General features: G+C 52.0%; 4 protein-coding genes across 4 annotated transcripts; 2 read left to right on the forward strand and 2 right to left on the reverse strand.

Moving 5' to 3' along the window:
• Positions 1 to 4,743: 4,743 nt before the first annotated feature.
• Positions 4,744 to 5,154, reverse strand: POX_f07701 (uncharacterized protein; the record flags this gene model as incomplete). Its single annotated transcript, XM_050116496.1, has 1 exon — positions 4,744 to 5,154. One exon carries the CDS (start codon positions 5,152 to 5,154, stop codon positions 4,744 to 4,746), a length of 411 nt encoding a protein of 136 aa, XP_049966635.1.
• A 910-nt stretch (positions 5,155 to 6,064) lies between these two features.
• On the forward strand, positions 6,065 to 6,628 carry POX_f07702 (uncharacterized protein; the record flags this gene model as incomplete). The annotated part of the gene is made up of 1 exon (XM_050116497.1): positions 6,065 to 6,628. The coding sequence occupies one exon, from the start codon at positions 6,065 to 6,067 to the stop codon at positions 6,626 to 6,628; it is 564 nt and encodes a 187-aa protein (XP_049966636.1).
• A 1,603-nt stretch (positions 6,629 to 8,231) lies between these two features.
• POX_f07703 (GPI ethanolamine phosphate transferase 3) lies at positions 8,232 to 11,494 on the forward strand (the record flags this gene model as incomplete). The annotated part of the gene is made up of 2 exons (XM_050116498.1): positions 8,232 to 8,395; positions 8,497 to 11,494. 2 exons carry the CDS (start codon positions 8,232 to 8,234, stop codon positions 11,492 to 11,494), a joined length of 3,162 nt encoding a protein of 1,053 aa, XP_049966637.1.
• A 1,247-nt stretch (positions 11,495 to 12,741) lies between these two features.
• On the reverse strand, positions 12,742 to 14,343 carry POX_f07704 (uncharacterized protein; the record flags this gene model as incomplete). The annotated part of the gene is made up of 1 exon (XM_050116499.1): positions 12,742 to 14,343. The coding sequence occupies one exon, from the start codon at positions 14,341 to 14,343 to the stop codon at positions 12,742 to 12,744; it is 1,602 nt and encodes a 533-aa protein (XP_049966638.1).
• Between the last annotated feature and the right edge of the window lie 828 nt (positions 14,344 to 15,171).

The following is a 15,171-nucleotide window of genomic DNA, read 5'->3' on the forward strand; positions in this document are numbered from 1 at the left end:
TGCCATGGGCGGAGGTGGATGGTCCCTGGCCCCTACCATGTTTGTAGATCTCTCAACATTAATATGTGACGCTTGCTTATTTGCACGGAAGTTCCAAATGTCTATGACATACAGTACATTCAAAATTTGCACAGGCACACCTGGCCATCTGTCTCACTTATGCTGATGACGGTTAGAGTGTTTTTTTTATCTGCCATGAACTGACGCTGGGAACTAGCTTTCTACATCAACATCCGACCAGGCCTGACCGCTACTCTGAGCATGGATATGCATACAAACGGCCTGTGTTTTTCTAGATTGCCGACCACGAGTAAGGCACTGACTGCGAGAGCAGTTGAAAAAGTGAAATCATACCTCCAGTCTTTCCTCATCACGTCTTGTCGGGAAACAATTCCTGGCGCTTCATGTTGCTCCTGTTCTGGCATGATCGCAGGCAAGTTCCATGGGCCAGCAAATATCGGGACCGAGCTTAACATCAAACTGGGGTTGACTCCTCTACCTTGGGGCAAGATCGAAGAAAATTGCCCACCGAATATTGAATTCGAGACCCAACTATTTGAATTTGACGTAGAGAAGACAGGATGACAGTAGGTGGTGGATGGGAAGTTCACTTTCTGGTAATCAAGCAGAACAAAGTGTTTCCATAGATCAGTCGCCATCATGATGCAACGATTCACTGTGTCGTGACTGATCATGCTGCTGTCACTCCGCAGCGCAGGTGAGGAAAACCCCTGTTTCAACCTTGTGAAAAGACCAAAAGTGCATTCAGAGATCAATGAGTGGAAAGCTCCGGCGTGAGCGACATTGCTTTTGCAACTGGTGGGTGGCTACTTAAAATCCATCGCCGGCGATCCATGTATTCTCCCTCTGCACATCCGACTTGCCGACAGCCCTAAAACTGGGGGCCGATCGGGCCCACCCAAAACCGCACTTGGGCCCTGGGTTCGTCAGAGATGGGGCCTTTGAAAGAACGCGGCCACGCATTGAATTTTACTCTATCATGGACTGAGACACCTAGATTGTTACCTACAGTGATATTATGCTGGATGAAAAGTAGAGTATGATTACCGTTGTCTTTGTCACTTAATTCTCACGATGCGGTTTGGACAAAGCGCCCTTGGTTGAAGTATTTTTCTAGATATCCAGTCACTTCACGTTACCTATGGTCGGGCCACAATACTCGCCTTCTACACAGACCGGACCGTATACCTTTTAAGCACTTCTTGGGATAAATGTATTGTATTGGCAAGTCTCGCCTAGTCTGACCTTGAGTTCTAAAATTTCAAGATATTCTTGAGATTCCACTATACATTGCTAATTCGTATCGAGCTTCTCTAGGTACCATATCAATCTTGGCCGTCTTTTAAGAAATTCTCGGTAGCTTAGTAGATGTATATTGACAGCTATGGGAAGCCTAACGATGTACCGTATGAGACTTGCCGAGTGAAAATGGACCACTTCCACCTTGACCATCTCTCTCTTCCCTGGTTGTTTTAATAAAAATAGAGAGATCTCTAGGGTCCAAGCAGGATACTGCTATCGGAAGACTAGCATAAAGCACGCGCCCGCGAATGTTCGCTCACATGACACCCGATGGCGACATGTGGTTGTCCGTCTGGATTCAAATGGGATCCCTCTGAGTCTGGTCCCAATCCCCCCTCTCAAGATTCTGAGCGCCCGTGGTTTGACCTCGTCCATTCAATAGGCGCACAAGGAATCTGAAGTAGTGTGTCCTACGTGGTGTTCCATCCATGGCTGAAGGAGCAGGGCTCAAGGCCTAGATTCTGGCCGGAACTGCTTTCTGTCGAGTCCGCCATGTAACTGAGTGTGTTCAGCGTAAGAACTGGCACTGATGTTGCCCTGACGAGCTTATTTTACGTGTTTCGTTCGGCCTTGCGTATGTGGACTAGCTGGTGGACTGCGGTCTTCACGTGGATCTAGGCACAAATGTATCTGCCTTATGTTCCAGGCTGCCAGAATGTATGAAGATCTCAAGCTTGTCATTGGCTTCAACTTATCCCTTGCTTCAATGTCATGGTTCTGCCCTGATGTTTTGAGCTACGATCAAGCGATTTGTGTTCGTTGATTTTAAATACCTGGGATTTTGCTCTTCACACCGCAACCTGTGACTTATTGGGATGGAGCTGTACTGGACGGAATGGAATTCCTTTGTAGTGAATTGTAATGATCATTGTGGGATTGGTAAGTATGGCGAGGAGCAACAGTGGAATCCGTTGAATCGGTACACTGGAAGATCGCCAGCTCTCACCTGAAAAATACCGTCAGGACTTACGATGACAGCTGTATTTCCTGGCAGATCCGTAATAGAAGACTGTCGGGTTTGTCGAAACATGAATTTCAAGGATTCAAACAAATACTAAAACGGTCGGGCTTCTACTATCTATGGAAAGACATGGGATGCGACAGAGCCTGAGCACAATTCGATGAACGCAACACACGACCGGCCCCCTTTGACTGTCGAAATGACATCCATGGGTGCTATGTATGTCACACAAGCTCAGAACCTGGCCAGAATTATTTTGACTTGAGCAATTCACCACTTTAAGCAATCATTAGAAGCTGACCCGTATTTGTACCATCCACATAGGTATATGCAAAAGGCTTGGCATGGCCTACCCTTCCTTCCACCGCTGTTTGAATTTCAAATGCAACGAACTGACGGGTGCATTTGCAATAGAACCGGCCTTCCTTGTGTCACCAGGGGCTCTTCATGGAACACACCTTGTTGGAGCATAGAAAGGTAATTTTCCGGAGTGTGAGACAGAAGAAATAGAATGATCCATGTTGACGGCGACCAGTCTGTCTACCCAGGAAGCCTCTGGGACTATAGCTCAGACGGGCAGGTCACCCCCGTTTTCTTTCCATCTGAAGCAGATTTCCAGCTCTCTGAGACGAACGTCAGATCTGGAGCAGGGTGTAGCTCGACACGTAGAGACAGAATTTCAGTTTTCGATTAAATATTCGCTAAGCGCTTTGAATCGACGTGACCAGAACATCGAGAGATCGGGCCTAATCAAATGGAGCAAGCTGAATGTTTTCCGCGTCTCTTTTGGGTTGCTTTCAGCATCTCATTCCCTTGAACTGTTTTTGCAGAGAAAATCTGGCTTCCTCCACAGCCCAGTGATTTCAGGCACTCTGTTTGTTGTCGAGGTATATAGACTAGTAGAGAGCAGAGACTCGTGCCCCACCTATCTCATAACTTCTTTCTCTCACATCCCTTCCAGCCCTACCGCCTAGGCTTACTCCAACAGCACCAACGAGCTAGCTATTTTGTATGAGTGTTGCAGATACGGAATGCAAAGTCAAGACCCGAGTGCGGTGGACAAGTACTGGCACAAATCTTGGGGTCCTTGTGGATATTTTTGTCTTGTTCAAGGAACGTTGTGGCAAAGCATCTTGATCTCTGGTGTGATTCCTCGGAATCAAGAGCAAGTTGATCCGCACTTTGATCAGGCCGTGAAGGAAGTCATTACACATGGATTAAAGGGTTGAATTCATGTGGAGCCACGAATCTGTGCATAGACCTAGTCGTCGGGGTGGTCAACATCTCAGGGACCTATCTACCTTGGCTCGGCAGATCTCAAATTATTGTGCGAGGGACAGAGCTCAGCGACAGAATGTAAGAATCTCGAATGTACTCAACGAATATACGATCTGTACAAGCAAAAAGAACTGTGTGATGATTCTCGGATTCGACTCCACCACCAGGGAATGAGATACTCGTCCGCGGTCACCATCTTGTACATACTCTCCGAAACTGATGGGATTAGACTGAGTCAAGCTTACTTGAATGAAAATACATCTTCACCAGCTGACCCGTACCTGGTTACTGTAGAGTCTGCGACTTCGTGGCGGGCTGGGTGCCCAATATGACAGTAGAGGGCCGGCTCCTGCTCTCCCTTCCCTCTGGCTACGAAAGAGCTCACGCGGCCACTGGTCACACGGCGGACACGTGACATTTCATGATGCAAGTTTCTCATCAAATCGACGACATGCATCAAGCAGCGCAGAGAAAGAGACGAGAGTCGAGATGTGTTGGTCCATCTAAGTACTGTGGCCCTCGAAGCACATGTCGCATCTCCCCTGATCAAACAGCCAGAGAGAGAAGAATTTTAAGCTTTGGAGTATCCTCTTCAGACTCACCTTCAAAGTGCCGTTAGTCAAGTTATCCTCGTTTCAGGGAAACGGATTTAAGGAGTGATCTGACATCGACCGGCTGATCCTCACAGATGCCTTCAAGATTCCCTTGCCGCCAGTCATAGAGTCCAGGAGTGTGAGTGGAGCAGATCTGTACAGTATATATCCATCTCAGACACGCAATTTCTTTCCAAAGTCATGCGGCAGGAGTACTGCGAGTAGAGACACAGATTGTGACCCCGAATGAAGCACAGGAGCCGGCAGGGTTGACTGATTACATCATCGGCCCTGGCAACAGCAAAAACTGCCCCACAAGGGGGTCCTGTTGACCAGTTCTGTGGCCCTTTCTAGAAGATTGTGATGATAATTATGATGATGGTGATGCCGATCACGCAAAGGCCTTCAATGTCTGGCCAAGGCTGTTGACTGAGACACCGGCACACGACCGACACCGCCAAAAGGTGGGCCATGCCGACTTGTCTCTCAAGGCAACGGGATGTATCCCATCATTCTCACTGCAGTGGCCGACCGAGCACAAGGCTTCGGGAGATGGATCTGACGTCCAGGAAATGACACATGCGATATCTATCCCACAAAATTCAATCCGCCCAGCATGATTTGAGTCCCTGTGGCACTCATGCTTCTGAACCTCATCACATCTCCGATAGAGCCATGATGCGCTCGCAGCGAAATCAATTCAGGGGAACTGGGAGAACCGTGGAGGGTGTGGATCACAACAAGCTGGCCTAGTTTGGTGGGTCCATCCTCCTTGGGTACGAGTGAATCAGAACCCGTTGTCTCTCGCTGAGCGCTCCACCAGCCAGGAACCGTCGCACGCCCATTGGACAAGAGGAGCGCCCCAACACAAGCCCAGGCGCTACTATTAAGTTGCCCGTTGGGAGCGTAGCGAGTCAGCTGGCAAGCTAGTCTCCATGGAGGATCAATGCAGCCAAAAATAAAATCCAAAGGAAAAGGAAGGACGGCGCAGCGGGCCATGTTGAATGAGATAGGCTCCGAATGGCGGCCGAGCCCCCCGTCGATGCAGTCGAGCCTCCCGTCGAGCAAGTCTAGGCAGTTGTCCAGCCCAGCAGTCGCGCGTCAGTGCTTGTCCGAGAGCCCTGACTGGTTGGCTCGACTGGCGGAGACTCAGCCATGCCTCAAGGCATGTATCCATCTCCTAGAGAGCCGGAGAGTGGCAGGGCGCCCACCCGACGAGACGAGACTCGTCCTCCACTGGTAGAACCCTCTCCACGCCTCATACCCGCTCCAGGCCCAGAAGGGGAGCCCCCCAGTTCCTGAGCGCCTCAGCTGCAGGGCTTGTCACTGGTCACTGGGTCTGTCCCTGATCCATCTCTCCCCTCCCTTTCCCTTTCCCCTGGCCTTTCCCTTCATTCTCCATCCTCTTCCAAACCTTTCTCCCTCTTCACCCTCGTCTGTCCAAGAAGCTACAGAGCTCGTATCGCTCCCCTCCATTCTTTTTCCCACACTCTCTCTCAGCAGGCCACAGCTTCACTCTTTCAGCTGGGCGCCGTGCTATCCATTCTTTCCCACCACCTGCAACCCTGAATCTCCCCCGATCCAGCGTTGTCTCTGGACCAATTCGGCCCATCCTCTCATTCCACCCTTCTTCACGGACAATCCAGCCTTGTCCCACCCAATCCACGTTGCGTCCATTCCAGACCAAGGACCATCGACCGCTCTTTCGCGCCCTTGACCACGATATCCGTCACTCTTTCCGGAAATCCACGCCGCTGATCAACCGAGACTTCCCTCTTTCATTCTCCAAAACTGGGTTTGTGACAGTTGGACAACATCTTGCAGTCCAGCACCAGCAACCTCAACACCTCAGCGTCGACCCGAGCCCGACATCAACGCCAAGCGACTTTTGCCGACCCTCCCCAGCACGATGTTTACTTTTCACGAGATGGTCCGCCGCAGTGCCGACAACCCCGACACCAAAAACAGCAACGACAACAACACTGGTCTCTCCAACGGCATGGTCGACCTCATGATCCTCCTCCTGGTCTTGGTCCTGCTCGCCTTGACCCTGGTGGGTGGCCTCCTGGTTCTCCGCCGCAAGCGTCAATCGGTTAGCAAGAACTCGGTGCTCCCTGTCCACAACGGTCAAGTCGCCGATAACTCACGCCGATTGACAATTACGGCTCACAAGCACGACTCCATCTTCGTCTATGACGAGAAGCGGTCCCTAATGCAGAACTCAGACAGCCCTCCACCAAGCCCTGTCCCCGAGATTCGCATCACCTTCCCCGAGGAAGAAGACGAGGCGGGCCGCCGCAAGTCCGGTCGAGTCGTTGTTGTTCGCATCAGTGAAGCAGGTAGCGTGGGGCTCGAACCGTGCCAGGAAGAGCTTCCGCCCTATCAGACCACCGACACGGGTCGCTTCCATTCTCTCGATATTGAGCGGATGGGTGGTCTCAAGGAGAAAGGTGAGATGAAGAGCTACTCGTAGAGCTACCGTCTCCCAGGCGGCCAGCCCACTGTTCTGGGCTCTTTTGCTCTTCCTCTTCCTCTCTTCGCTTCTCTCGGACAACGATCTCTCAAAAGCATGACCGGCATCTTGGCGAATCACTCATCTCCACCGGGGAGCCTGTGCTCTATCTCCACCCATTCTTCATACATATCTTCTTCTTTCTCTCTTGGCCCTGCCCGCAGGGACTTGCACATACCATGCATGCGACTCTTCTTCTTGGATTCCTTCTCATCGCCAGCATCTCCCCTCTCATGTCGCCGGGGTCTTCTAGGTGGTTGTCGTGTGGGAAGCGTCCGATCGGCCCCTCGGTGCCCCTGAGGAACGATTCGCGGCAGGGATCTCTGTACAGCGAGGGCATGCGACCTTCTCCCTTGACTTTGTGGAACGGTATTCACGGCGTTTCTTGCACGCGGTCTTCTATGTTCAACCGCTCGGACCCTGCCACGTACCTAGGGTCCGGGTGTGACGCGCGACCATTCTTTTTTTCTGTGTCTTCCTCTTGATTCTGTTGATTTCTTACTCTCTTCTCTATCTCCCTCTTATAGGGGGCAGTCTCTTTTTGGCTGTTGCCGCCTCCTTTTTTTTGATCCCCTGCAAATTTCAAGACTGCCCCCTTCCGTTTCACTTGCCTCCATTATTTTCTGTATGTGGTACCATGCCGGCAGTCTCACCTTGTATCTATGCTTGTCCTTTGATCCCCTATTTCGGCCCTTGTACCGTCAAACATGGTCAACTCTCCCGTGCGAGGGTTCAACGCGTCAGCCGAATACGATGCTTTCCCCGCGATCCGTTAGAAAGTAAAACGAGGTTCACCGTGAGACCTGTCTTACCCCCGACGCCACAATCCTGAACTGTGCGTGCTCCCTTTTGCGTAATTCTATTCTGTAGGGTCCTGCTGGTGCTTCATGGCTTCGTGGCTTCGTGTCATCCTCGGTCAGTCAATGTGATGCCCATCTTCACGGAGGATACGTTGGAAGTGGCTTGAGCACAATCAGCACAAAGCTTCGACGTTTCCGCACCCCACTGCCCGAACAGACCAATCGGAGGATTCTATCCGGAGCTCTCCTCAACCCGCCGCTTCCGCAACGTCAGGAAATTTGGTTCCTCTGTTCGATTCTCGCTGGAAGAAAGAAACCACTGTGGTCACTTCGCCTCGTTTCTATTTCTAATAATTTGACCTCTCGCCAGCCCACGCAGATGGATGTCTGAGCTAGGCGTAGAACTTCAGTAGCAGAACGTCCCTCGCCTCGACTTGTGGGAGCCAACAGAAGACAGGGGCCCTTCCCCTCCGCAAGCCCGCACCGTGCGGAGCCTCACGTGTCTCCTTTTTCGTCTCTCCTTCCATGAGTCTCCGTGGCACGGCGGGCCAATTGCCTCAATCTCATCCCAGGGATTATTCTCGTGGGATCTCTGAGCTCTTCGAATTTCTAATTGTGCCAGCGTGGTCATTGCGCTATCGCGCCACGTAGACCGTTATCTACAACTCCATCTTCGCTGCAAGTCGCGCGGACAGGATTTTACGGTCTTAGTTCTACTGGCCCCGATTCGGAGATCGCCTCGGTCGAATTGACCTTCTAATAGCATGGAGGCTCAATCGAAACACTTGCGGGCATCGTCCCCGTCGGCACCGTTGTCGCAGTCGTCCAGAGGGAAGCAGAACGCTATGCAAGAAGCCAAATCTCAACGGCTAGAGCAGGAATTTAAGACGAAGCACCTCGGTATTCTCGGGGTGTTAGCTTGGATACTGTAAGTGAGAAACCTGTTGTGCGTTGGAGCCATTGTCTGGACTGTAGGCTCCAAACCATTGAAAAAAAACATGCACTAACGCTCGTGGGTTCGACGCAAAGGTTCCTGCATCTCGCCGGTATATACTTTTTCACCAAAGGTTTCCTTCTCACCCGGATGGTCCTCGAGACCAAGTCTTCCTGCAACATTCTCCCCACCGACGAAGCTTCGGCCAAAGTTGGGTCGTCCACGACAGGCAATCAGAATGGATGCTGGCATGAAAAGACCTTCGACAAGGCCGTGATCATTATAATCGATGCGCTTCGCTATGACTTTACCGTGCCGTTTGCCTCGGCAAATGAAAACCAGACAGCTCATTTGTTCCATGACAACATTCCGGTGCTTTATGAAACCGCGACCCAGAGTCCCAGCAACGCTTTCTTGCTCCCATTCATCGCCGACCCGCCCACCACTACTCTGCAGCGCCTGAAAGGACTAACTACTGGCACCCTGCCGACTTTTATCGATGCAGGGTCCAATTTTGCAGGCACTGCTATTGACGAGGATAACCTGGTCGCTCAGCTTTTCAGTGCGGGGAAGACTCTTGTCCAACTTGGCGATGACACTTGGCAATCGCTGTTCCCCGGCTATTTTGACGCCAATCTGACACACCCGTATGATTCCTTCAACGTATGGGATCTGCACACCGTGGACAATGGCGTCAACGAACATCTTTTCCCCCTACTTCAGCCAGAGAACAGATCCAAGTGGGACGTCATTTTTGGTCATTACTTGGGCGTGGACCATGCAGGACACCGCTACGGACCCAGTCATGCTGCCATGGCTGCCAAACTACAGGAGATGGATCGCGTAATTCGCCAGATCATGGGCTCATTGGATGATGATACCCTTTTGGTCGTGATGGGCGATCATGGCATGGATACCAAAGGAGACCACGGTGGCGAATCAGATGATGAGGTGCAAGCTGCGCTGTGGATGTATTCCAAGCGTGCCGTGTTTGGCCGTACGAGCAAGGAAAATTTACTGCCACCCCAGCATGCGCGTGAGCGTTCGGTTCCTCAAATCGATCTGGTGCCGACTCTGTCTCTGCTTCTTGGCATGCCCATCCCATTCAACAACCTGGGCTCACCGATTGAAGAGGCTTTTGCTGGCCCTAATGGCAACGACTGGTCGAACTTGCTGGCTGTCAACCGTTTATCTGCCGCGCAGATCAAGAGATACCAGCATGCGTACGCAAAGGCTAGAGGTGCCGGTGACGATATGGAATCTTTCGCGCTTTGGATGGCGGCCGAGAAAGAGTGGAAGTCGGCTTCCAAGGGATTTGGGTCCAAGTCCAGCACAATTCGTTCGAGTTATAAACTGTATCGTGATTACCAGCGACACACCTTGGAGATTTGCCGGGGACTCTGGGCACGCTTTGATGTCCCAAGCATGGTCTCGGGTGTCGTACTTCTCGCCTTCGGCCTCGGTTTGCTGGGACTTTATGCCCGCGGACTCAATGTGGACCGCACAAACGTGACAAGCGCCCTTCTTTCCGCCGCGGGTGTCGGTGCTTCGTTCGGAGCCGTCTCTGGCACGCTCGTGGCCGTTTTTGGAATTTCTCACATGGCGATCACTGACTCGTCACTTCTTTTGGCTGCTCTTGGAAGCGTGCTTGGCAGTCTAGTTGTGTTGTTGAAGAAGCTTGCCAGTGTGAGCTGGCCTCTCCCCCGTGGCATGTGGGGATGGCTCGCTTTCTTCTTCACGGTCTCCCAATCCGTAGGCTTTGCTTCCAACTCGTATACCATCTGGGAAGATGACATTCTTCTCTTCTTCCTGACAACGTTCGGTGTATGTGCCGGCATTTCTTCCATGCGTCAAAAAGCCACAACAGACCGTGTGCTTGGTGTATACCACTCCATCTTGTTCATTGTTCTCGGACGCCTCGCCTCCTTCTCTCGCCTCTGCCGTGAGGAGCAAATGCCCTTCTGCCGCTCCACATACTACGCTTCATCCACTTCGTCCGTTTCCGCTCCGTGGCAGCTCGTTATCCCGGTTATGGTCGCCCTCATCCTTCCGGGGGTCGTGCGCGCCTTTTACGCCGGCTCCAAATCGTACGAAGGTGCTGCGACTCTGTGGGTTGGCTTTGGTTTCCGTCTCGGGCTCGTCGTCATCTCCATATTTTGGGTGCTTGAAGGTGCCGACGATGGAGAGTGGCTGCCACTCGGCAAAGAGACCCTCAAATCAATTCGAGTCTTTCTTGCTCAGCTTGTTCTCGCACTTGCATTTGGGGCCGGTACCGCCGCGTACCTCTATTCTAAGCCCTGTATCACCATCAGTGTCTCCAAACCCACCGAAGACCCTAATGCTGCCCCGGCCCCTATTATTGCTGGGCAACAACAGCAACCCCGGACTACAGTGACAATCCTGGGGTTTGGAAATGTATACGGCACTCGATTCTTCTTCCTTGTGGTAAACTTTGCGCTTGCAGTTATCCTGATGCAAAAACCCATGGGCCAAGGCGCCATCGCTCTGCTGGTCTGTCAGATTTTGTCTCTTCTCGAAATTTTGGATACCAACGCTCTCACACTCTCCAATTCGTCGATTGGTCCCGTTGTGCTTGGCCTCCTGGGTTCCTTTTACTTTTTCAAGACGGGCCACCAGGCTGTGCTCAGCACCATTCAGTGGGAGACCGCTTTCATCCCCCTATCGAGCATCAAATACCCCTGGTCCCCGCTCCTTATTGTGCTAAACACCTTTGGGGCGCAAATCCTGACTGCGGTAGCCGTGCCCTTGACTGTCCTGTGGAAACGACCCCTTGAAACTTCCGATCGTGGCTCGCAGCCGTCCAGTTCCAAGATCGCCAACCCGGCCGCGAAAATGCTCTCGGACGTAGCCCAGGCTGCCACGACGCACATGTTGTACTTTGCGACTATTAATCTCGCCACGACCATGTGGGCAGGCCACTTACGTCGTCACCTGATGCTGTATCGGATTTTCAGCCCGCGCTTCATGATGGGAGCTATTGTCCTTGGGGTGGTGGACGTGGTTCTCATGCTTGTCGCTGTTGGTGGAGTCCGATGGAGCACCATTAGCGTGGGGGACATTTTTGGCTGGTAACCATGCCGCATCTCTGATTTTGGGTTTACTTCAGTTGTTGTACCGAGTCGCGTTTGGGAGTCAGGCAGGGCGCTAGTGGCTCCTATCGAACAAATCAGACTGGGCTGCGAGACGACTGTTTGTGTTGTGTATTGCTGTGGTGTTTTTTTGGTTCTCTTTCTGGTATATACCTATTGCATTACTATTCCTTTATTTTTGATCATATGGTGTGTGTGTCTTTGATTCGTGAAGCTGTCTTTTTCGGTATTTTGTTGATTTGGCTTTCAGGTCTCAATACTAACGAGGGACGTACAGTAGTCTTGAGGAAGAAAAAAATAGATTCAGCATCATGATATCATCATTACTTCCATTGTAAAAAATCCCTCATTCTATGAACAGACTTTGAGTCGAATGCCCAACATCAGATGAGCATACCTCCACCTACCTAACGTAGGTCACATAAGTCTTACAAATTGGCTCTACTCCAGCTCTTAAGTTCTCTACGATACATTCCTGTCTGCCTCACCAGTTGCCAGTCTAGACTTGGAAGATTGCCGGATCATCCAGCATCCCCGTTGAGAGATGAGCATTCTCCCCAAAAAAAAGTTCGACAAGATACCTGCTCTCTCCCGTCAGACATACCTACCTAGAACCAGTACTTAGGTAGGTACTACGCATATTCGATTACCCAGCAAAGAGAATACAGAAGTTCCTGACATTTTCTTAGAAAACATCTACGTCATGGCCCACTGACACAAGCGCCGGCAGGTCACGGTATAATCCTCCCTACTTGGACTGATAGATCTTGATCGGTCCAGCTTAGTAGGGCTGATGATCTGGGCACCGCTGTATGGAATACCAGACAACTTAGGTACCTCGTGGCACTATTGGTGGCAATTTACATACCCACCGAGCGATTGGATTCAACTGGATTCTTTCCTTGATTTAGGGGGAGGGAGTCCACTGGGAATCAGGCACGGGACAAAGGGTACGGTTTGAGCATTATAAAAATTGCGATTGGCATTTCAGATGAGGAACTTAGGATTAGAGAGAGAGGGAGAGATAAAAAAAGAAAATGGCACATGATCAATCCTCGTTTCATTCATCCAGACGTAAAATGCCGTTTCAAGGTGGTAAGGTAATGTGTATTGTAACCTTATAGATACGGGCATGTGATGCGGTGCATTATCAACTTTGTTCGTGGGAGAGAAATAGGAGGAGGAAGGGGAGAACAACGAGAAGGGGGGGAAAAGGGAGAAATTTGTCATTCAAGCCAGTCCACCGACTTTGGCATCATGCAGATCATGATCTTCCATCTTGTACTTTTTGAAATCTCTCGTCTTGAGATCCGTCTTTGAGAAGAGGATATCCAACTCCTCAAAGGTACGACCCTTGGTCTCGGGCAGACGGAGGAAGGCCCAGGTCCAGAGAATGATGATGATGCCACCGGTCAAGAAACCCGTCTTGCCCTTCCAGTTGCCCTTGCTGGGGTTGAGAATGTACGGACCAACGAAGTAGTTGATCAGGAGGGAGAGGTTGTACGCGTTTCGGGCGAGTGAGACCGTCTTGGCGCGCAGACGGGTCGAAGAGACTTCACTGACGATGATGTAGGCGGCTGGACCGACGGAGAGCTGGTAACCACAGTTCCAGATGAGGAAGACGGCGGAGGAGGCGTAGCCGATGGCGGGTTTTTCGGGGGCCAGAGCAAGGAAGCCCAGGATGAACATCATCAGACTCATAAAGGGGAGACCGAAGAGGTACAGACGACGGCGACCGACGTTGGCGACGGTGGAGATGGAGATGAGATTGAACAGGAGGTGGAGACCGCCCATGCCGACGCTCATCTTGTAAGCGTCCTGGGACTCCAGACCGGCCAATTCGAAGAAGTAGGTCGAGTAGGAGGAGATGACGAATCCACACCAGAGCTGCGAGGCCCAGGCGACACAGGCGATCTCGGTACGCCACAGATTGCGGCCGCGGAAGCAGTCGAGGTAGCCGACACCCTCGTGAATGGTCTCTTCGAGTCGGTTGGTCTCCTGCATGAGGGCCACGGTGCGTCGGACCTCATTCTCGTCGGCCTGGCCGCTGATGAGGCGTCGGACGACCTGTTGGGCCTCCTCGGGCCGGCCGTGACGCACCAACCACCAGGGTGACTCCGGGGCGAAGAGGATGAGAGGAACGATGATGGCGGGCCAGACCCATTGCACGGCAAAGGGGATGCGCCATCCCCACTGATCAGTGCGGTGGTTCAGCGTCAGAAGCACCGAGTATGACAGCAGCTGGCCGATACCCCAGCACATGACGACCCAAATCTCGACCAGACCACGCAGGACGACGGGACAGATCTCGGCGGCGTAGGGAGGGGCCAGACAGGCAAAGACTCCCCAGGAGATACCGCAGAGAACCTCTCCGGCAAAGATGATGGAAATCTTGGTGGCAAAGAAGGAGATGAAGATGCAGCCCGACAACCAGGCCATCCAGACAAAGATGGACTTGCGATATCCGAGCCGATCGACCGTGTAGGCACCCAGGTAGATACCGACAATGTTTCCAATGGGACTGGAGCAACCCAGCGCCAACTGCCAGTTGGCATCCAGCTGATATCCGCTCTTGGCACTGACATAGGTGCCAAACTGACTGCGGAAGGATGGGAAGGCTGAGAGGGAGCCCAGCAGAGCACCGTCGTACCCATCCATGACCACCGTCAAGGAAATGACCATGCTCCAAAGAACCGCCTTGTAGTGCTTCTTGAGAGCCTGCATCACCGTCATCTGATGCTCCGCCTCGGTGGCCAACCGGGCATCTTCGGCCATGTTGTTGGCAACCTCGACATGGTCGATGCCCGACTGGGCTTGCTTTTCGGTTTCCATCTGGCCACGAGAAGGAAACCTAGGGTCGAGACTTGGAGAGGAGGACGAGTGGAGGGAGAAGGAGAAGGAGAAGGAGATGGAGATGGATGGGAGATGAGCGAGGTGAAGGCGATGGACACGGAAGAGACCTATGTCTGGGTCTTTCCAAGTGAAAATGATCGTCGGGCAACGGTCGGCACGATATCCCCATTATATAGTGATCTGCACTTCCATGTAGACCTGATGCACCCAGGCAAGATGGGGAAACATGGATGCCCACCGCTGTGCGAGCCGCGAGAGCCATCCGATAGACGGGGCCTCTGTTACCCCATGGGCAGCTTCCCCGGGTGGATAAGCTTCCCCGGGTAATTTGATGGTCTAGGACTGTGGACATTGGGCGATGATAGGGAAATCTGGAGCGACTGGGGTTCGTATGGTGTTTAGAGCTCATGAATGGTTGGATGAGAGACACCTAGTCTAACCCTCCCCCAGTCGCCAGCTGAATGGGTATATTGGGTGTGATCCCTGCTCGATCAAGATGCTCCACCCCCGCATTCATCGTATGCATTTTGGCTAAATTACATGCGCCCACTGCTATTTGCTCTTCGTGAAAGAGAAGGCGTGAGAAAAAGAAAAAATAAAGGGGGAAAAAAAACTAGAGATGGATTTCGGCCTTTTCGGATGCGACTCGGGTACCCTAAGAAAAGCCAAAAAGCCAACTTTACGCGGCTGCACGAGTCAGGCCCGATTTCGTGGGGGTCGATTGGGAAGTTTCATTTGCCGGTCAGCCCACGTTCCAGGACTGGACATCGATAGAGATGTGAGCGATACGAGACTAGTGGCGGTTCA

The sequence above is a fragment of the Penicillium oxalicum genome, chromosome VI, assembly GCF_001723175.1.
Source record: "Penicillium oxalicum strain HP7-1 chromosome VI, whole genome shotgun sequence".
Taxonomy (NCBI): Eukaryota; Fungi; Ascomycota; class Eurotiomycetes; order Eurotiales; family Aspergillaceae; genus Penicillium; species Penicillium oxalicum.